Source organism: Notothenia rossii, assembly GCF_949606895.1.
Source record: "Notothenia rossii genome assembly, chromosome: 10".
NCBI lineage: Eukaryota > Metazoa > Chordata > Actinopteri > Perciformes > Nototheniidae > Notothenia > Notothenia rossii.
The window spans coordinates 7,026,826-7,049,325 of NC_136908.1; the positions used below are offsets into that span (position 1 = coordinate 7,026,826).

A 22,500-nucleotide genomic window follows, 5' to 3' on the forward strand; every position below is an offset into this window, starting at 1 on the left:
AGCCGGTAGACAGCAGGGTGCTCAGATCTCTCTCTCTAACAGAGGCTGCTCAGCCACCGCAGGACATCCAGACATTTCTTTTTGATTTATTATTGATCAGATTTATTGATTGGAGGAAAGGTTGGAGGTGAAAGGTGATCTGACACCCCCCCCCCCCCCCCACACACACACACACACACACTGACACATTCAAACAACCTCATTCAAGTGTATTTTAACAGCATTACATTCACAAAATAATTATTGCAGGGGGACACTCAGTGATATGTGAAATTTGAGTATCATACCATTCTCACCTACTGCCTATTCAATCAGTGACATAACAGCCCATGGGTGTGTGTGTGTGTGTGTGTGTGTACACATTAACAAAGAAGCGTGCCGGTGCTTTGTTCCCAGAAGCCCCCCCATGTTCCGAAGGAGCCGGTGGGCTTTTCTATTTCCACGGTGACTTCAGAGAGCTATCACACACACACCTTTTTCCCTTCAAAAATATGATTAAACTACATTTGAATTGTAATATGGGAGGATTTAAGCGGCCGTTTTAGGTAAAAAATGTATAGAAAATTCCCGATATGCGGGAGGGGTTTCATCTTTGGAGCAATGTTGATTAAACCTTGAATTGTAAAGCCAAGTGTTTTTGTTCTCGTAATTTTGACCTTAAAATGTTGCAGAATGTTCAACTTTTTCGCTTCTAAATTTAGATTTTTTTTGTAAATCGAGCACTTCAATTTCAGAAAATATTTCAGTTTATTCTCCAGAATTTATGACTTAACATTGGACAATACTAAATCTTTAAATCTGAGTTTTTTGTCATTAATCTAGCACGTTAATTATATATATATATAATATCCACGTTCAACTTAAGTCTAGGAATTTACAAAAGTTTCCCCTTCCATGTCTATAATCTCTTTTTCACCGACAATGGACTCAACACGTCGTAGTTGAAATCTTGAGGGTGGACAGACAATGAAATGAGTTACACAGACGATGAAATAAACGGATATAAAAATGCATGTTTCTTTATTATTTTACAGGTCAGAAACTTACAAAATAGATGTATAAAAACAAGATGGACAAATCAAACAAAAACAGTGAAATGAAGACATGAAGGAAAGTATAAAATGATTTGGCACCTTGACTTTATATGCAAACAAGTAACATGTTAAATACAAATGTAAGCAGCTCACAGCTTCACCGTGATGTCAACTCAAGGCAATTGTTCACTCCCAAAAAACACTTTGAGTCTACTCCGTACACACAAATGTGTACAACCCTTTACAGCTGACTCTTTTGGTGTGAAGGACATTTTTCTCCCAAACAGCAGCTTCTCTTTTCCACTTGATATGAGAGCACTGAACCGCAGATGTAAACAAAAGTTTCTGTACAAATCTCCACACACACTTCATATCACTAACTTTCAGAAAAACAACCAGAGAGGGAAGAGGACACAGTCTCAGATTCTTAATACAACTCCTCCCCCCTCTTAAAACACCCCACATACTGCACATGACAAGACACTGAGGTGGAGATTTGTGATACAAAAAGGTAACCACTAGTCATATAAAAATATAGTGAACAGTATCCCTGTTGCTCAATTCAAAACTATTGTGTTCATTTCCATGAGGTGTTTATATATGAGCTGCCTGAAGCAGGTGTGTAAACTCTTCACAATAACAAGGCAACACAACATCTCAATTTAAAGGAATGGTTTTGTTGGATTATTGCTTTTTTGTTTACCCCGAGAGTAAGTAATGAAGCTACAGCCAGCAGCTGGTTAGCTTAGCATAGCACAAACACTTGACATAAGAGACAAGTTAACCTGGGTTTAACTAAGAGGGAAATAAGAGATTACCGCTACCGTCACTTCTCAATGTTGTGGTCAAAGTGACTTTAGCCCATACTGAAAAAAAGATTGTAACAAAATCGAGTTCTGATCTCAGAGTTACATGTTAAGGCTTTTTTCTTACCCAAAAACTGGAAGAGGTGATGGGTGCAGCACAACATGTCCCCTAAAAAAAGTAAGATTGAAATGACTGACTACTGATCCCGACTCCAATGCTGAACTCAAAACCAAATGTAACTTTGAAAAGCTGAAATTAGAAATAGCACTCAGTCCTGCTACAGCAAAGCTAAAGACCATTAGCTTCTGGTGGCTAATGTTAGCAAACCTACGAGGGCATACAGCTGCATCAATGACATCTGAACCAGTTTAACTGTATTCGTGCTACTTCTACACTTTTTTCCATTTCCCCATGACAACAAATGAATAACTGCTGGCTAGCTTTCACACAGACATTAGATGGATATTGATCTCACGCTCTGAAAAGTGACTCCTTAAAGTGACAGATTCCAGTGTTTGGCGTACATGAAAGAAGCAAACAGTATGCTTTATTTACCAAATCTATGAGCACTTGATTCTTTTTAGCTTAGTCTTAACCCCTGCTTTTCAATTTCATTCCAGCTATTATAAATCACGCCAGCGTTCACTGAATTTCACCCTATTTTTGCAGTGAGTAACGTCAGAAACACTGGTTGAACTAATGCAGTGTATGCAGGGATTAGCCCTTCAACAACAGGCAGCGGGCAGATGTTGAGCTACAGCAGGCAACAAGGCTCCCGTCAGGCAGAGGAGGAGTTATTTAGGGAGGAGGGGGGTGCAGGGGAGGGGGGGGGGCCAGCTGTGAGGATCCTCCTACCACGTTTATCTCGCTCTTATTGGCCAGTTCGGGCAGCTCGATGTCAGCGCCGGCCGTCTGCACAGATTCATCCGCCGGCAGGAAGCCCCGTCTGTCGATCAGGCTGAGAAACAATACAGATTGAAATCAGCAGGCGTGCTTTTAGTCTCAATATCTACAACTTTAGAAATACATGTTTCTGGAGAAGCAGCGTTCGGTTATTAAGCTCCAAACATCTGGAGCAAACTCCCAGAAACCTGCAGGTCCGCTGCGACTGACTACTTTTAAATCCAGGCTGAAGACTTTGCTTTTTGCCTTTTTTCATGTATTTTTTTTAATGTTTATTTTATTATCTTTGCTTTTTAATGTCTGTTTTTAAATGCAATTTTCTTAATATCTTTCATTTTTGTAAAGCACTGAACTGCCTTGTGTTGAAAGGTGCTATATCAATAATATTGCCTTCTGTCACATCCTATTGGCAAGCACATTTTCTTGAAGTAAAACAAGACACTGGGATGGACATTAGGGTTGCACCATTTGGGAAAAAAAATATTTGTAATTATTTTTGACTCGTACTGATTGCGATATGATTTGCAATATACAAGGGAATGATCATTTGTTAAACATTATTCTAATTTACAGTGATATAGAAATAATAAAGAGGCCCTCTTATGCTATTTAGGGTTTTCTCTCTCCCGCAGTGTGTTCTATAGGATTGTGTGCGTGTAAATGGTCTACAGAGGCTTATATCCCCAAAAGTCAGTCTTGGTTTCTTTAAGAGCATCTGTACCAAACAGGTTTTTTTTTATTTTTTATTTTTTAAAATTGGTTCTGCAGAATTCACATTTGTTTCCACATATTTTACTTTTTTCAAATGTTGCACTTGCAATTTCGATATTTCACTTCTCCATTTTGCGATTTCTTTAACCCTTATGTTGTGTTCGGGTCTGACCCATTTGTAGTTAAAACGATATAATAACTACGCTCTAGTTTTTTTTTTTTAATCGGAACCAGGCTTCATGATATCCTCCACAACAGCTATATAAACACTACAAAACAGATTTTGGCAATTTTAGCCAAGTCTGAAGGTCTCTAAAATAAAAAGTGTATAATTTGCTGTTCGGGTCTGGGGAGACCCAGCAGAATTGTTTTGGGTGGTAAATTAGACAGACAGTACTCGAGTTCTCCCACTCCTGAATTGTATGCTGAGAGGCGTAAGCTTCAATCCAAATTTGATTTGCTTTCCACTGGCAGGGCTGAGTATCTTCTTAGACGGACAAGGGGTACGTATTATGAATACGGTGATAAGGCTAGTCGCCTCTTAGCATCGCAGCTTAAACACCAGTCAGTTTCTCAGTTTATTACTCAGGTCTATGATTCCTCACATTCCCTCACTACGAATCCTACTGAAATAAACGATGCCTTTACCACATTTTACTCCAAGCTGTACACATCTGAACCCCCTATAGACAATACAAATATAGAGCATTTTTTTGACACTCTGGATATCTCTAATATTGATACTCTCACGCGTGATAGCTTGGACGACCCTCTGTCTCTAGAGGAGATAACTGGCAGTCTTACGGCCCATCTACACTACAGGCATGAAAAAATCTTGAAGCTGGGCGTGTCTGAAGCTTGGCGATTTTTTGCGAGCAACCAATCACATGAATCTCCCGTCCCCGACATACAAAGCAATAGCAATGTTAAAACGAAGTAAACTGGATATAAACTCTCCAAACAGGCGAAAAAACTATCAGTTTCACCCACTGTCTCTGCCACCTCCCTCCATGCCTGGTTCCTCCGGTTTGTATCCCGGTAAATAGTTCCGGTCGTAAAGAACCGGCTGATTTGCTACCGTAATATCTCGTTTGGAATATGAGGAAATGAACTGCGGTCTGGCTCTCCCAGCTTGCACGCGGTTGGATTGGCTGAGCTTGCACTGGCGGGATTTGCATAAACGGAATTTGATTGGCTGATGCCAAGCATCGAGCCTCAAAAGTTGAACATTGTTCAACTTTTGATGCCGATAGATGCTCGTGATGCTTGCAAAGCCATGCCATGCTCCCCACAATGCAGTTCGGCGAAGATTAAAAATCTTCTACGTCACCCCATTCAAGTGAATGGGCGAAGCGTTGAAAGCATTTTTTGATGCCTGTAGTGTAGACGTACCGTTAGGAAGATGCAAAATAACAAGGCCCCAGGCCCGGATGGTTTTCCTGTAGATTTTTATAAAAAGTTCTCGGCCCAGTTAGCTCCCCTTTTATTAGATATGTTTAATGATTCCCTGAAAAATGGTACTCTACCCCCAACACTAAGACAAGCCTCAATCTCCCTTATTCTCAAAAAAGGCAAAAAAGCAGAAGATTGTAGTAGCTGGAGACCTATAAGTCTCTTGAACGCGGATGTCAAACTTCTTGCTAAGGTGCTGGCGAACCGCCTGGACCCGTGTTTACCAGGTATTGTCTCTGAAGACCAGACTGGCTTTATCAGGGGTCGTCAATTATCTTCTAACATCAGACGGTTACTTAATATTGTGCTTTCCCCTGCAGTCTCACCAGATGCTGAGATGATTGTCTCATTAGACGCAGAGAAGGCTTTTGATCGGGTGGAGTGGGACTATTTATTCTTTACACTTCATAAATTTGGTTTTGGATCTCGGTTTGTGTCATGGATTAGGCTTTTGTATACTAACCCTACTGCTAGCGTAAAAACAAATTCTCAACTGTCTAAATTCTTCCCCTTGACGAGGGGCACCCGGCAGGGCTGTCCAATTTCCCCCTTATTATTTGCCTTGGCAATAGAGCCCCTTGCCATTGCTCTGAGGTCATCTCCACTTTTCACAGGCATGCGCAGGGCTGGGTTGGATCACCGGGTCTCGCTATATGCTGATGACCTTTTACTCTATATCTCAGATCCAGTCAACTGTATTGGTGACATTCTGCAACTCCTAAATAGTTTTGGGTCATTTTCAGGCTATAAGGTAAATTTTGACAAGAGTGAGTGTTTCCCTGTAAATGAAGTAGCTACTCGCATCCCAGCTCATGCCCTACCTTTCCACCTGGCTCCTACGAGTTTCCGGTATTTGGGTGTAACTATAACTCGCAGTCTTGCTTCCCTTCATGAAACAAACTTCTCTAAGCTAGTCACAGATATAAAGGTGGATTTACAACGATGGGGTACCCTCCCTCTTTCTTTGTTTGGTAGGATTCAATCTATTAAGATGAACATTTTACCAAGATTTCTTTTTCTTTTCCAATGTCTGCCAATTTTTTTACCAAAACAGTTTTTCAATAAGCTAGATGGGATGATCTCTGTTTTTATCTGGGCTGGTAAGACTCCAAGGGCACGCAGGACTACTCTTCAGAGACGTAACAAAGATGGTGGCTTATCTCTACCGAACCTCCTATTTTATTATTGGGCAGCCAACATCCAGAAATTACGTCTTTGGCATAGTTCCTCTGATGCTGATTGGTGCCTAATGGAAGCTCTTAGTTGTCATGCAACCTCTCTGTCTGCTCTGCTTTGTGCCCCTCTTGCATCTTGCCCCTCCAAATATACCTCAAACCCAATTGTTATATCGTCTTTAAAAATTTGGAAACAATTCAGGCAGCACTTTAAACTCTCCTCTCCCTCTCCCCATAGCCCCATCCTTAATAATCACTTGTTTACCCCACCCAAATTTGACACAACCTTTGCATTGTGGAAAAGAAAGGGCATAGTAGTTTTTTCTAACCTATACATTGACGGGACATTCGCAACTTTTGAGGATATTCGTAATAAGTTTGATCTGCCACATTCTAGTCTGTTTCGATTTCTCCAAGCACGGGACTGTGCCCGTACTCACTTTGCTTCATTCCCACTATTGACTGCTAATTCCTTGATGGATGACATCCTCTCACTTAATAAGTTAAGTGGTAGTATAACTGTACTATATGACCTCATTATATCGGCTGGGACCTCTCCACTTGCTGGGGCTGTGGGCAAGTGGGAGAGGGAACTTGGGCTTGACCTCACAGATGAATGGTGGGAAATTGCTTTTAAAAGAGTAAATTCTTGCATCGAATACATTTCACCAAAGCAAAACTTTCTAAATTATTTCCAGGCTCAAGTGATATCTGTGATAGATGTTCTTCGTCAATTGCCGATCATACTCACATGTTCTACTCTTGCTCGAAATTGGCTACATTTTGGTCTGTGTTTTTCGACACTGTATCTAAGGCTCTCAATATTTCATTGTCACCCAGTCCTCACATTGCTATTTTTGGTGTACCTGAAGATTTGACCATGCTGACTAGAAACCAGAGTGATGTTATAGCTTTCGCCTCTCTTATAGCCCGTAGACGTATATTGCTTCAGTGGAAAGACCCAAACCCACCCTCCGCATCTTCCTGGTTTGAAGATTTGTTGTCTTTTCTCCATCTAGAGAAAATCAAATATACACTACGAGGCTCGTCTGATAATTTCCTTAAAAGGTGGAATCCGGTACTCACTTACATTGACTCTCTCACTTCCCTGGAATGTAACTGATAGTCCTATCAATGATATTGTATGTTGAGCTGTGTGTGTCGAGCATCAAACAATTGTATCTGTGCTAAGTCTTTTTATTTATTTATTTTTTCTTAATGACTCTTGTCCAGTTTTGGGTGGGTTATTATTTGTATTTTATTTCCTTTTGTTTTCATTATCATTCCCTTATCCTGTTCCTGATAAAAAAAAAAGAAAAAAAAAAAGGGGGGGATTTCATACATGTTTGACGACTGCTACTTCATTGTTGTTTTTTCTCATGTTTCCCAATAAAAATACATATGAAAAAAAAAAAAAGAATTGTTTTGGGTGACTCAGGGTCAAATTTGGCCCAATCAAGATTCATCTTTGACTTTAGACACCCCTCCCCCTTCATCCCCTGTAACAATACTTTTTCGCAACATGCACCTGGTCTCCCCTCCCTCTGCCCCCCTCCGCCCACGGGAACTCGACCTTTCTCAAAGAACATGTACACTAACACTTGAACCGGAACTCACACATGCACGTGGGCAATATGTGGTGTAATGTGTTTTGGGGCCATAACATTAAATTACAGGATTGTGCGATCATGAATTTATTATAAGTTAGTTATGATTTAGTTAAAACAATATTTGATGATAGTCATTTTTTTGTGTGTTTTGGACTGAAATAAATCATGGGTCAAAATTGACCCGCGAACACCATGAACGGTAACAGCTTTGGAACACGAGGGTTAAAGGTTAGAATAATTGTTCAGCCCTAGTGGAGAAGCTAAATGTAATATTTATTGTTAATGTCAGGGATTTCAAATAAAAGAGTCAAGGCTTAGAGCTCGACAGAAGATGTTCCAACAACAATTTGAACAACTGATCTGTCAAGGAATAATTCTGTATACATGTTTACCTTTGGCCCTCGGACGCAGATGCCCAGCCTTGGGCAGCCGCTATCTCCCTTAAGGAGGGGCTGCCCTAGCAAGTTGTTGTTGTTGTTGCCAGTTTATGACCGGGCAACTGTCGGTCAGAGATAGACGTTGTTGTGGGACACCTGGAACACATCCTTCTCGGGGGTGTAGATGACCTCGAGCCATAAGCGACAAATGTGATCCAGTGTCCTCAGCTGTTTAGTCTGTCTATTGAAGAATGTTGATTGTTACACTCTGAACTAGTTCAAACCTTGAGCTACAGGAGGGCTCTTCAGAACTGATTGTGGCGTCTCAACCGTGTGGCCCGTGACATGTCGTGTGAATTCTCCGGCCGAAGCTCCAAATAAACCGTCAGTGTTTGTCATCAAAGCTCCAGCTCTCCTCGTGTCTCTCTTTTGAGTCCTGACTCCTATTGCTGCAGAGGTGTCCCCCCCGCATGATTCATCATCAAAAATGCTAAATTCTAAATTGATTGTTGGATTTATGAGTCCCTGATTGAGGATCTGGTTTTTGCTCATTCCTAATTATGTACATGCATATGTGTTACTTCAATAAAACCAAGTTCCCACTGACCTGGGGGGCATGGGTCCACAGAGCACAGAGCAGCAGTTCACAAAGATGTTTCTCTGACTGTAAGGGTTGGTCACATCTTCTCCACTCTTCCCCGACCACGAGCCTTTAATCTGGGACACACAGGATGAGAACACCTATTTATGACCAGCTTTATTCCACATCCACGTCATTAGATACTTGGGTTAGTGTCCCGGGTGTTTGGTTGGATTTGGAACTTCTCATTAACCCTGTGAATACTAACAAAAGAGATTCTTCCATTTTCTATAAAAATGTTATATGTTGAGTGTTTAAGAATCTTTCTTGTTTAAAAAAAAATTCATTTGATTTGTTAAAAACATTTCTAATAAAATCCAGTTAATTAAATCTGCTGAGATTTTAAAAGAGTTTGGTTTAGATCAGGGGTGTCAAACTCAAATACACAGTGGGCCAAAATAAAAAAATGGGTACTAGTCGAGGGCCGGACTGGTTCAATGTTTATTGCAAAACGTATTGAAATGAAATTATTGCACATATTAAACCTGGAACTAACAAAGCTTAAATGATTGCCTATAAAAACAACATTAAACATTAAATAATCAGTTCATTCATTTCTTATGGCTCTCCACAGGCCAACAACAGCTTCACAAAAACAATTTCCCTCAAAGAAAAAACCAGATACTTGGCATCTCCTCTTGGGTGCAAGTTCATCAATGTTTGGGGTCAGGCTCTGAGCTGAGGAGACCCTCAGGATGGAGTGACGGTGTGCGTGCAATATACCGGCGGGCCAGATCTAATAGTAATTAGAAATTATCCTGCGGGCCGAAATTAAATCCACCAAGGGCCTGATTTGGACCCCGGGCCTTGAGTTTGACCCATGTGGGTTAGATAATTGATTTCATGTTCAAAATGTATATTTCTGTGCTTAGTCTGCCTCTAAAATATTCGTAAATAAGGCAGCAGTGTCAGTGTATTGTTTGCATGCTTTATTCATTTGAATGACTATTGCAAGTTGTCTAATGCATCTTTCTTGTCTTCAAAGGTTTTTCACCAAAAGACCCGTTAAGCAACTGAATGGACCTTTAGTTTGGACTACTGAAATAGAAGAGTGAGAAAGTAACAGTTGCTGTTTCATTGGAGTGGAATCCTGTTAAAAGTCCAGTCGATGTTTCAAGTCCCTTTCAAGTGGGGAAACGGAGAAGACTTGACAATTACTGACAGTTAATTTAAATAATAATAGATTTTATGAATATTCCAACATTTCTTAAGGTTGAACAAAAAGACCGCTAAATAAAAAAATCCCTTTCAAAGCTTCTCTGTTATTGCAGCGTACTCACGTCCTCATTGGTGGTCAGGTTGGAGGCTACCAGATATGTATGGAAGCCTGAGAGGCCCAAAATGGACCAGACGGAGAAGAAGCAGATGACCAGCTCCACTGCAGTGAGAGGCTGAGTCAAGGAGGTTTGTTAGAGCAGGGAGAAATGTGAATAATACATGTTCACTGAGAGAAACCTTATCAAAGCACATTCATGATTAAAAGGATATCTGCCGGGACTCTCCTGCAGAGCGAACACCAGGCCTTTCCCCCCCTGAGCTCCTGGAAGAGAGGAGGAATTACGAGAGATTCAAATAATAATAATCAAATGGATTTCTAAGCGCTTTTTCAGGTGCTCAAAGGCGCTTTACAGTGGTGATAAAAAGTAAATACAATAAAATATAAAAAGCAGAAACCCAGCCCGAAACCAGCCCGAGCACACACACACACACAGCCACCCGCAGCCTGGCTGGGAGTTTGTGTGTGTGCTCCCAGCCTCGCCGCGTCCCGCCGTCTCAGGGAGGAGAAATCGGTGGAGCTGCAGCTGAGAAAAGATTGTGTGTGTGTGTGTGTGTGTGTGTGTGTGTGTGTGTGTGTGTGTGTGTGTGTGTGTGTGTGTGTGTGTGTGTGTGTGTGTGTGTGTGTGTGTGTGAGGAAGTCCATTTGGACCAATCCACGGACTTAACGTAACGGCTCCGCGGATTGGTCCATTTGGACCAATGGGTCCATTTGGGTATGGGCACGTCACTGTACCCAGGAAGAAAAAGAGAAATGTCCAACGAGGCGTTCTGAGGCAGCATAGACAGGTCTTCTCTGTGTTAAAGCTTTACTCACTACAGGGTGTACTTTGAGGGTTTGTGACTCTGCAGACCGTTTACATGCAGAAAAAGCTTCATAACACACAAGGGGACGGGTACTAACCAGAAAAGCATGACATGGGACCTTTACAAATATTTAACATCCTCAAACAATATTCTAAGTTTGAATAAAGCAATTTTGATGAAATGCGTTTTACTTTTAACCAATAAATGCTCCCAAACTGGCCACTTTCTCCAATTATTGTTTGGTATGAAAGTGGTGATGTCTCGATGTATCTCCAAACAAATGCAGATTTTGTTACAACTTAAAGTTATTTACTATAAAAGTGTGGGAAATACAAGGAACTGTGTGCAACAAGTTGGAGAGATAACCAGTTTTTGGTTGCAATAGAAATGCTGTCTTTGAAAAGCTTAACTCTAACATATATAGACTAAACTAAATATAAACTTTGTTGAAACATGATAGGAATTTGTGAATGTTTGAAGCACACGAGTCAACCCTACACACCAACCACAGAAATGTAATGCTTTTTCTGTTGTGTGTTGCTTTAGTCATTTCTTGAATGAATTTTACACTGTACATTTAAACTGAGTACAAATAATATAACTATAGCCTAATCTTTATCAACGGTGCAGAAACAGGAATGAAGCTATGAAGAGCAGCAAATCAAATTTGCTCAATTCCATCAAATAGAAAAAGTGCGTGGTTCCTAAAAACTGTTTTGGTTAATCTTCTTGATGTGGGAGCAGTAGCACCAACATCATGCTCGAATATTCTAACTCTTATGTAAACTGAAATAACATTTGAATACTCTGTGAACGGCCAGTGGGACACACACACACACACACACACACACACTTATCAGTAACATCCTGCCTGTTCTTAAACCATGAAACACCTGTTGAACCGGAACAAAGAAACACACGTACTCAGAGACAGATGTGTGGTCACGCAGCCGAAAATGAAGGCGGTGTGGAAGGAGAGCGAAACGATGAAGGTGTAGAAGAAGCGGTAGTTGCGTTTGCCCACACAGTTCCCCACCCAGGGGCAGTGGTGGTCGAACCGCTCTGAAAAACAAACGCATGTTGATGAAAAGGGATGCACGATGAATTGATGAGTGGGAGAGAAATTCCTCTGGAGGGATAACGGGGATTTTAGCCTTTGAAGACCATTTACATGCACACAAACCTATTTTAAAGGTCCCCTATTATACTGATTATCATCAATATATCATAGGTCTCAGATATATCCAGAACCTGTCTCTGATTGGCTGAAACACCAAACAGATCATTGCAGCATTACCCATAATCCCCTCTGTTTCAACCCTGTTTCCAAAGTGCTGATTCTCTGTCTGTTACTTTAGATGAAAATAAGGAGCCCCTCCCCACGCCCCTCTGAGAGAGATTTGGTTCAAAAGAACTCAATGGAGCTCTAGGAGGAGATTCAGGTGATAAGGTGTGGGGGGGGTACCTCCCTTGGTTGCTGATTGGCTAATGGTTACACGAGCCAAAAACTCGTTATGACATCATTAAGTGGCCAAAATCTGATCAGCTCATTTTCAGACAGGTTTTTATAGAAATGGATCAGGACAAAAAGAGAGAGAATCTTTGTTCCTGAAACTTTCAGAGTCTCTTTCCACAGAGGGGACACATGTTGATGTAGAAGAGACATGAAGAAGAGGGGACACATGTTGATGTAGAAGAGACATGAAGAAGAGGGGACACATGTTGATGTAGAAGAGACATGAAGAAGTGGATTTTGCATAATAGGTGACCTTTAATACAATATGAAAGGGAATGATCACTTAAATCGTAACGTTTTAAAAATAGTCGTTCCCTTCAATATTTGAAATGATTGCAACATCAGTCAAAATAGTCAATTATTAGTTATTTTAATCCTCATCAATCATCAATCATCCCACCCTGTCAATGGACCCAGCCTAATCCCCGGCGATGGGATGACGTTCCCTGTATTTATTATTCATGGTGTGTGAATGTCAGCTCACCCACACAGTTGTCACACAGGCTGCAGTGGGAGGTGCGGGGGGGCCGGAATATCTTGCAGGTGAAGCAGTACTTGAGCTTCACCACCTGCTGGTTGATCACCACCTCCTTAGTGCGGGGGGGTGGCCGATAGCTGGTGTTCCCCGTGTTATCTGCACAGGGAGGGACAGAGAGACAATTCAGTTTATTCACTGATCAAAGGAGAGATTTCTTCTTTTAAAATGCTTTATTTGGGGTCACATTATATTAAAAGTAGAGTTTTGAAAATCATATCTCTTTAGAGACGTTTAGAGACGAGTGTTTTCTTTTCTTATACCCTATTTGAGGCAGAGTGTCCAAACTTTTAAAACTACATTGAAGACCAACATTTTTAACAAAGCCTTCGGTTAGAGCTCGCATTTTATGGTATTCATTTGATTTGATTTTGATGGTAATTTGAATAATTTGAATGTTTTATGTATTTGTATTGTCTTTTTTTTATTTCTATTTGTATTACATACACTATCTTATCTTTTCATTTTTGCTGTAACTCCATCATTTACAATGTTGTTATTTGTTTTTAAATCTGTAAAGCCCACTGAGACAAACGTGTTTTGTGATATTGGGCTATACAAATAAAGATTGATTTGATTTGATATTTCCTTGGAGTTTAATACGTCCGAGTGCAAAAGAGATAAATATACAATTTAAGGTAATTTCAGATTTTATGTTTGCCATGATTTACTATTTATCTTTAGTAGAAGTGTGTGATTAATTATTGAAGAATTGTCAGATTGTTAAGTTTGTTTGGTTTATAGAAGGTTTAAACCACATGTGTCAAACTCAAGGCTCGGGGGCCAAATCAGGCCCTTGGTGGATTTGATTTCGGCCCGCAGCATAATTTCTAATTTCTATTAGATCTAGCCCTCCATCCTGAGGGTCTCCTCAGCTCAGAGCCTGACCCCAAACATTGATGAACTCGCACCCAAGATGAGATGCCAAGTATCTGAACTAGCATCACAGAGCAGCACACTGAGTTTAATGGATGTTTCCTTCTGCACTTTCTCTCTCACGACAACAGGGCATGTTTGGTTTTCTCTTTGGAGGGGAATAGTTTTGTTGAAGCTGTTGTTGGCCTGTGGGAAAATGTAATCATAAGAAATGACTCTTGAAAAGCTGCAGATAGAGCCATAAGAAATGAATGAAACTGATTATTTAATGTTTAATGTTGTTTTTATAGGCAATAATTGAAGCTTTGTTAGGTCCAGGTTTAATATGTGCAATAAGTTCATTTCAATACGTTTTGCAATAAACATTGAACCAGTCCGGCCCTCGACTAGTACCCATTTTTTTTATTTTGGCCCACTGTGTATTTGAGTTTGACACCTCTGGCTTAAATGATGGTCTTGATTTATAACTATATGAGATGTTTTGTTTGTTTATGTGGATATAATGTGTGTTTGTGCCCGGGAAGAATAGCCAGTGTTCATGCTATTGCTAAAGGGGATCCTAATAAAGACATAAAAAGGGCCATCTTTTACAAACACATGCCATTTTAAAAAAAAGCGAGAACTCACTCCTAAATCAAACAAACATATTATTTCTTACCTGTAGCGCTATTTATTATCTAATTATTGGATATCTGGATTGTTTTGGGTTGAGCTGCTGAGTCTTGGAGGTATTGGTCAAATAGATATAGACTTCTCTCCAATATAATGGAACTATATGGTTTGTGGAGCTCAAAAATAATTGCATTTAAAGTTCGAAAACGAAAAATTATGTCAAGTTTACTTCAAATTATCCATAGTTTCATTTTGGAACGACAAAAAAACATAACACCACCTGCTTACCGTATCACTGTACTGTTCTTAGATTAGTATCACAGCTCCAGTTTGATTTTAAATATAAAGAAATGCGCTGCTTATTTGAACGTTATGTACTTTGATTGTACTTATGGTCAGTCGCTTTGGATAAAAGAAGCAACTTGATGAAATGTAATGATTTCCACCATAAAGTGCTTTTGAAATGAACGTGTAATGGCATCAGTGATGAGATTAAGCCTAAGAGAATAAGAAGTCAAACTAAATATCCAAAGCTGCTTCTTAAAGATAGCCAGGTAGGTAAAGATTCAAGACTTATGTCAGAGCGTCTGTATTACAAATATCTGGAGCAGCAGCAGTGCAGTTGTGTAATGTGAAAGTCTTACATCATCTCTGCCTAAACTTTGGTCCTGAGTAGGAAGTAACAAGGTGCACAGAGCAAGCTTTAGACACAGAGGTCAATATATTGAGGTAATCCATATTTGAAGGAAAGGTAGTGTTGGCAGGACTTCAAACTGAGAGTGCATATAAGTGATTGACTGAACCCTGGTGAAGAAAGGAAACACTGAGGGACAGAAAATCCTCCGGTCCAAGTTAGAGACACATTGATTTCACAAAAGCTGCCAATGAGACATACGTTACACAGGGAAAATACGTCTTTAATGCGTCAAAGGAATCCTCATCGTTTCAAATAAAATGGCAACAGAAAAACTGATGTCTGTATTCCAGTAAAACAGAAGAACATTAGCCGCTTTCACACCAAGTACTTTGCCGTACTTAGTTCCCAGCACTTAGTACCCCCATGGAACTAAAGAGCAGATCGCGTTCACACCGGAATAAGTCTGAGGGAGGATTAGGCAAATGAAGCCGCTGACGTCACTTCTTCTTCTTCTGCTTTGTGTTTACTGGCAGGCCGCAAACAACTTCACGGCGTATACTGCCACCCGAAGTCCCTGGAGTTGGGGACTGGCTTCAGAGTAAATCGCCATGTTTTTTTTTGTGTTGCCATAAGTTAGTCTCTCTCCGTTGGTGCGCGGGGCTAATGCTAATGCTAATAATGCTAATGCCAGCAAATACAATGGCGGCTTCAAAAAACTTTTCCGAGTTTTACGGGGCGTGGTTTGCAATTCGACCAGCCAATAGAAATTGGTACTTTTTTCTCCCCAGGAAAGTACCTGCTCTCTAGCAGGCACTAAAAAGGGGGGGAAAGTTCTCATGAACTAAGTTCTCTTTTTGGTGTGAACGCAAAATCCCAGGAACTATCGGAATTAAAAGGGAAAAGTACTCGGGTGTGAAAGCGCCAAATGCCTTCATTGTCTACTTTGAGTTATGCTCTGAATATAAACTAACTGTGTGAAAGCTTTGACAAAAATAGTGTTTCATTGAAGTTTGAAACACTTTATTGCCACTGAGCAGAGAGTAGTTTATAAAGAAATGAGCTGAGGTTAAGCAGTTTGAGTTTAGGTATCACATTGTGCAAATGATGCTCTAAACCTGGGTCATAAACCGGCAGGAAAAACACCGTGCGGGGAAAAGAGACACTAAAAAGGCTTATTTTTAATGATACTGGACGTAAAACACAAAATAAGGGCTGGTTCTTACATTACTGTCAATCTGCAGATTATTTTCTAGAAGGTTTGATACATTTTTTGTCTTTTAAAAAGGTCAGAAAATACTTACAAAAAAATATACAGGTCAAAAGTGATGTCTTTAAATGTCTTGTTTTGTCAGTTTCACTCCTTTAAAAATATGAGAGAAGCCGTTTTCTGAGGGCCTGAAAAGTGTATTTTCAGCATACTTTCATGAAAAAACCCTTAGAACTCAAAATAGTTGGCGATACTTGGCTGCAGATTGATTTTTTGATGCAGCTCTAGTCAGAAGCACTTAAGACAACAATGATTCTATGACTGGAGTTGGCTCTTACCGATCTGTTTTTCGATGTCTGCCGCCTCATCGGGCGTCGCTCGGGGCAAGATGCCGGGGTCCGTGAAGCTCGTCTGGAGCAACGTGATGACCACAAACACAAAGAGGAAGCCTCCAATCACAGGGATGCAGCTGGTCAGGTGTTTGACCAGGAAGGGACAGCTGTGAGGAGAGGAAGAGAGGGGATGGATTACTAATGACAAACAAAGGGAAAGGATATAAAGAAATCCAAGTCTCATATAACTGAGGCTGCTGTAGAGAGGCAAAGTCCCTCCCTTTCCGGGGGACCTCCATGGGACCTTATTTCGGAAAAATCATGTATTGAAGTCAATGGAGAGAGAAAGGTTATCTTTGGATCCCGTTTGAATTGTGCCACGAATTAGACATATGATGTTTGTCAATTTAAAAGATAATTTTGCAAGTCAAAAAAATTAAAATGTGTCGTAAAACTGTGAAGTAACACTTTTTTTTGTGTGAAACTACTCAATGAACTACAACTCTCGTCTCACACCACACACCAAGACGGCCGTGACGTTGGCCCATTTCACTTCTTTCTTTCAGAGTGAAGTGAAATGTATTAAAAGAGGTGAAAATCACTCCAAGTCTGGGCATGTTGAGAGCTGTACACACACACAAGGGGAGTTAGTCGGTTGCGTAAGAGCCAGCAAGCGGGACCGGGACTCTGGGATTTCTAGTCTTTCTAGTTGCGTATTTCTCATAGTCTTATATTTCAACAGTTTGACGACAAACTGTGACTTTTTTGACATGGAAATTATTTTTCTAAGATTGACAAACGTCATATGTGTAATTCGTGGTACAATTCAAACGGGATCGAAAGATAATCTTTCTCTCCCCATTGACTTCAATACATACTTTTTCCGAAATAAGGTCCCATGGACGGAAGTAGATGGGCGGGACTTCGCCTCTCTATTTCAAACCCACCAGGGGATCTAGTTTTAATTAACATGCAGTGCCTTTAATCAAAATCTCAGATCCATAGAGACACAGCATACATTTCACTACACTGTGATAACAAACACTTTATGAAGTATGTATTAGCAGTGATGGAAGAAATACTCACTATTTACTTAAGTAAAAGAAGCAATGCTACAGGGTAAAAATACTCAATTACTTAAAAGTGCTGCATTCAAAATGTAGTAGTATCAGCATATATATATAAAAGTGCCAAAAGTAAAAGTACTAATTTTGCAGAATGGGATATTTAAGAACCATATATTTTAGCATAGAGTTTCGTTCTATACCAATGGGAAGCTAAAACTATAATAATATATGATAATGTATTCTATTTATAATCTCCATGTGCAAAGTAGCTAATAACTACATCTGTAAAATAAATGTAGGAGAGTATAAAGTAGCATAATGGGAAATGACTCAAGTAAAGTACCTACATTTTTTATTGAAGTACAATACTTGAGGAAATGTACTTAGTTACCTTCCACCACTGTGTATAAAGACATTTTATGAATTAGTAGAACCTGGTTTACGGTTCAGCAAAGATCTTATTCATCAGAAAAGATTTAACTCAACAAAATAATAATGTTCAATGGTAGTATGCTTCATATTGCTTTACTATAGTGGAAGCTGACATGTTTTGGTATTTCCACTGAACTCACAGGGGACGTGATAGAACCCCGGACCTTAAAACTAACCCACACTCACTCAAAAATAAAGAATAATCCACTGGTGATGAGGATGAGGCCCAGGGTGAGGGGCAGCACGCCGCTCTGCCGGGCCACCATGATCCGCCCATCGCAGTAGAACCGGTTCTTTCCAGGGAACACATGCCACTTCCTCCTGGGTTTCCCTTTCGGCTCCTCTGGTCTGTCACCGTCCGGCCCGTGATGAGGGGTCGGGGTTGGGGTCGGGGTTGGAAGTGTCCGGGGGTCAATTTGCTGATACTCGCAATTGTTCATGATGTGGAGTAGGGACCCTTTAATGCACCAAAGAAGTCATCATTATTTAAAGTCAACTGGAAACAGAGAAACTGATGATGAAATCCCACTGAGAACAATGCCTTTAATCTCAACTGTGAGTTATGCTATGAATATAAATAAAACAGTGTAAAAGCTGGGACCAAAAAATGCGTTTCATTGAAGTTTGATGTACTTTAAAGCCACAGATCAGAGGGTAGATTATAAAGAAATTAGATTAGGCAGTGTGTTGATACCGGTTGATACTGAAGGTTTTCATGACCAAACCAAAATCAAACCAGGGTTTGGAGGGTAACTTCAAACATGTAATCCATTACAATTACTAGTTACATGTCAACAAATGTAATCAGTTAAATAATATGAGTATAAAATGTATCTTACTGTCTTTTAATTTTGTATTACCAGTTTATCACAATATGAAAATGCAATTCAAATAAAATAAAAAACAATAAGATTTTTTTCACTTAAGTGCAGGTTACAATTTAACCTCAGAAAGTTAGATATATGTTAAGTTAGAAATGTAGTAACAGTTTACATTAGATTACTAATGCTGTTTAAGCTTAGACTGTATTAAATAAATACAAATTAAATACATAAAAATTAAAGTCGCCTAAATATAAAGATAATTCATTCAGTACGTCAACCTATAATATATGTATCTTTATTTTAGAAATGTATTGTAATATATTTTCTTGATAAATGTAATCTGATTATTATGTTTTTTAATGAAATGTAATACACTTACCTTTTTTTGTATCCCGTTTACGTAATATCGTTACGTGTAATCTCGTTACTTCCCAAGACTGTTTATAATAACGAGATTGTAGTTCTTTATCCAAATTCTGAGAACATTTCACCAGCGGTTAACAGCATCACCGACGCCCGGGTTTGAGGCACTGAAACGCCGCAAACGTCGTCATCTTTCTACGGTGAAAACAAGCCAATCCTACACTATGGGTATCCAGGTGTAAATAACCCAAAGTGCTCGAAATAAAATCCCAGATACTCTCCATGTTCCTTCACTTATTCCTCTTGTTTTTTCCATAAAGCCATCGCAAAAGAATCCAGCCGTTGACCAACTGGTAACCATTAGCTTGTTAGCTTTGCCATTTAACCGTTCATTCTTCTTCTTGTTATTATTTTGTTTTTACAGAAGGTTGGCATCCAGATGTTGCATTACTGCCCACTACTGGATACATAATAAAACGACCCTTTCCAAATAACTATTATACCTAACGGAAAATGCTAATTTATGAAAATAAATAAACATAATAAGCACCTTGTACCTTCGTTTCAATTGTCTTTCTTGCTTAAACCAGCAATGAAAAAGCGTCTGCAAAATGTTTTAGTTTTTTAATGTATACTATGGCCAGAGGATCAACCGGAAGTAGTTTCAAAATAAAAGCCCTCGTCTGGTAAACGCATTAGAGAACACACGAAATGTAATGATAGATAACGATTTTAAGATATAGTTGTTATTACAACAAAGAGGCCGTAGAGACCGTCTTTAATGCCTTCTCAGAGTCTACATTGGTAAGACTAGCGTTGAGGGCTTTCCATAGTTCGGTTTATTCTGAAAGATATTGACGGTTCAAGGACTCAAACCCAAAACGCTCCCAAAACACGAACAATGTCTCTTATCAGCCTTATCAAAACAAGCTGAAACACAACGTCGCCGAGCTGCACAACGTATACCGAGTGATGGCGAGACGAAGCCTTATGAAGCTGTGAAGCTTTCCAGCCAATTGGTTCTCAAAAGGGTTCATCTCATGTTGGTCAAAGTAGGCAGAAATCTCAACAGTGTGATCTTTCTGTGAGTTCCCAAGCAGGTAGCCTACATTAAAGCAAACAGAAGAAGACAACATCAATGTATCAACAAACAGCCGCAGTCCGGACATGTACCCATGGATGTATAATAAGGGATGGTGAAATAAATACTTTTTATCAAGTTATTTTCGTGTTCTGTAAATAATGATGTAATGCTTTTGAAAGGCAAAGTATAATTAAAAAAGAGATATATGTATATATGCTGAGCCCAGAGTAAAATGCTTTTGTGTGCACAAACTAGAGGCGAACAGCAAACACCAGTGTGATTTTGGTGACAGTACGACCACCCTGGACAAAGTTATAGTGGGGGTGCCAAATCTGTCAGCACCAACACCTGGTCTGCCACATGTGGAAGCCCGTCTTTAGTTGTTCACCTGCTGAGCCAAGTGAAATGCTTTTGTGTGCACAAACTAGAGGCGAACAGCAAACACGAATGAGAATGATATAGAAATATTTTAAGAAAGAGTTGTAATCATTTCAATCAATTACATTTTTATTTCTAAATTCTCCTTATATTTTGGCAGAAAATAAGTTGGAATATTGCGAGGATAAAGCCATGATAAGATCTTGTCAAAAAAAGAAATTAAATAATTGGCTTTATTATTATAATATTATCAGAATTTTTATTTCGCAAATGGAAAAAACATCTCCGTGTTGTCTTGGGGGAATTCATTTGTTATTTTCATAAATATATAAACTTAATATTATAACAATAAAGTCAAAATAGAAAGAAACTTTTACAAGATTTAAACTATTTTATTATCTTGTCAACTTGACAGGACTTTCGGGGATATTTCCCATCTTGCACATACGTTATAATGTTTATTATATCATAAAATTACCTGTTTTTGAATTTTGGGAATAAAAGAAAGTTGATTTCTGTCGCTACTTTTTTTGGATGAATTCATACTAAATCTGATTGTTTTATCCCAGAGCTAAGACACATATCCAGACATTAAAACATCCTTAAAGTTCGCATTTTATATCTTAATAAATAAACCCTGAGTTTCTCAATCTTTAAACATTGTTCCAGTTAAAAACCTCACAGTTTCTCTGAGTTTAAAGAGGGTGGTGCTCCTCTTCCTCGCCCCTGTGTGAGGAAGCTGCAGACTGATGCTGCTGCGCTCTGATTGGACAGCTGGACACCATGTGGTTCAGGCTCTGACAGATGTGGCACTTTTTGCGCTGAAGAGGCAGCTGACACTGTTTGTCTTGATGGCCGAGGGCTCCACAGTTATAGCATCTGAAATAAAACAGGACACAGTAAATGAAATGTTTGTTTTTTTCTAAACTACTTTTTGTTTTAGTGAAAACCGGTGATGAAAAAAAAATGTTTTGCCATGATAATTTTCCGGAAAAATTATAGATGTGTAGTATATATATAGTTCTGACTATTTTCAGATGTATAATTTTTTTCTCAGAATTCTGAGTTTAATTTCAGGACCCTCCAAAAGAAAACATGTATACAATATTACTTTTGACAGGTATTACATTTGATATCAATCTGTTAAGAAATCTAAAAAGCTAAAATAAGTCAATGCAGTGCACTGACTGACTCCCACCATAAGATGGCAGCTTTAGTTCCAGCTTCCTGTCTCTCTTTAACAGATCTGTCACCATGCAACCTCTGGTGCACTTTGAATGTTCAGGGGTAAGATTGATCTCCTCAGTCCCTCAGGGGGAAATATAAAGTACGCTTTGACAATCAAATCTAAAAGTGGCTTAGTTTTACATCAATACAAAGTAAAGGGTGCAGCATTGGCCCAGCAGAGTGTCTAGTCCCCCTCCTGCACTAAAACATGTTGTGTTTTGTTGGTCCTGCATCTAGATGTGTACTGGTATTAGTAAATCAATGCTGCCAAAGCTAATGAGTAACGCTAATCACTAGCTAAGTGAAATCCTTTTGCTGAATCCATCATTATCAGGCAAATGCAGTGTGACACAAATAAAAAAAGAGATACTGGCCACCTAAATAGAGGTGAGATTTCAGTTGCTAACAAGTGTCTAAATGAGACAACTAAACGTCATCATGCCCAACATTGGCCGCCTTTAGCTTAGCGGTGGTGAGGTTTAGTCATGTGACCCTGATGTAGTTCCTTAGCCCAACATTAGCCGCCTTTAGCTTAGCGGTGGTGAGGTTTAGTCATGTGACCCTGATGTAGTTCCTTAGCCGCCTTTAGCTTAGCGGTGGTGACATGAAGTCATGTGAC

At 39.6% G+C, this 22,500-nt stretch overlaps 2 protein-coding genes across 2 annotated transcripts in view; both read right to left on the minus strand.

Annotated features, from left to right (window-relative positions):
* Positions 1–993: 993 nt before the first annotated feature.
* On the minus strand, positions 994–20,150 carry zdhhc18b (zDHHC palmitoyltransferase 18b). The gene is made up of 9 exons (XM_079654196.1): positions 19,209–20,150; positions 18,192–18,462; positions 16,513–16,673; positions 12,792–12,941; positions 11,716–11,853; positions 10,198–10,249; positions 9,990–10,092; positions 8,677–8,786; positions 994–2,799 (listed from the first exon to the last, which is right to left on the minus strand). The coding sequence occupies exons 2-9, from the start codon at positions 18,443–18,445 to the stop codon at positions 2,640–2,642; spliced, it is 1,128 nt and encodes a 375-aa protein (XP_079510322.1). The 5' UTR covers positions 18,446–18,462; positions 19,209–20,150; the 3' UTR covers positions 994–2,639.
* A 721-nt stretch (positions 20,151–20,871) lies between these two features.
* Positions 20,872–22,500, minus strand: part of lin28ab (lin-28 homolog Ab) — a gene marked incomplete at its 5' end in the record, with an annotated part of 4,174 nt that continues 2,545 nt past the window's right edge. The window contains 1 exon segment of the mRNA XM_079654638.1: positions 20,872–21,533. Coding sequence (XP_079510764.1) covers positions 21,350–21,533 — 184 coding nt within the window. The 3' untranslated portion in view covers positions 20,872–21,349.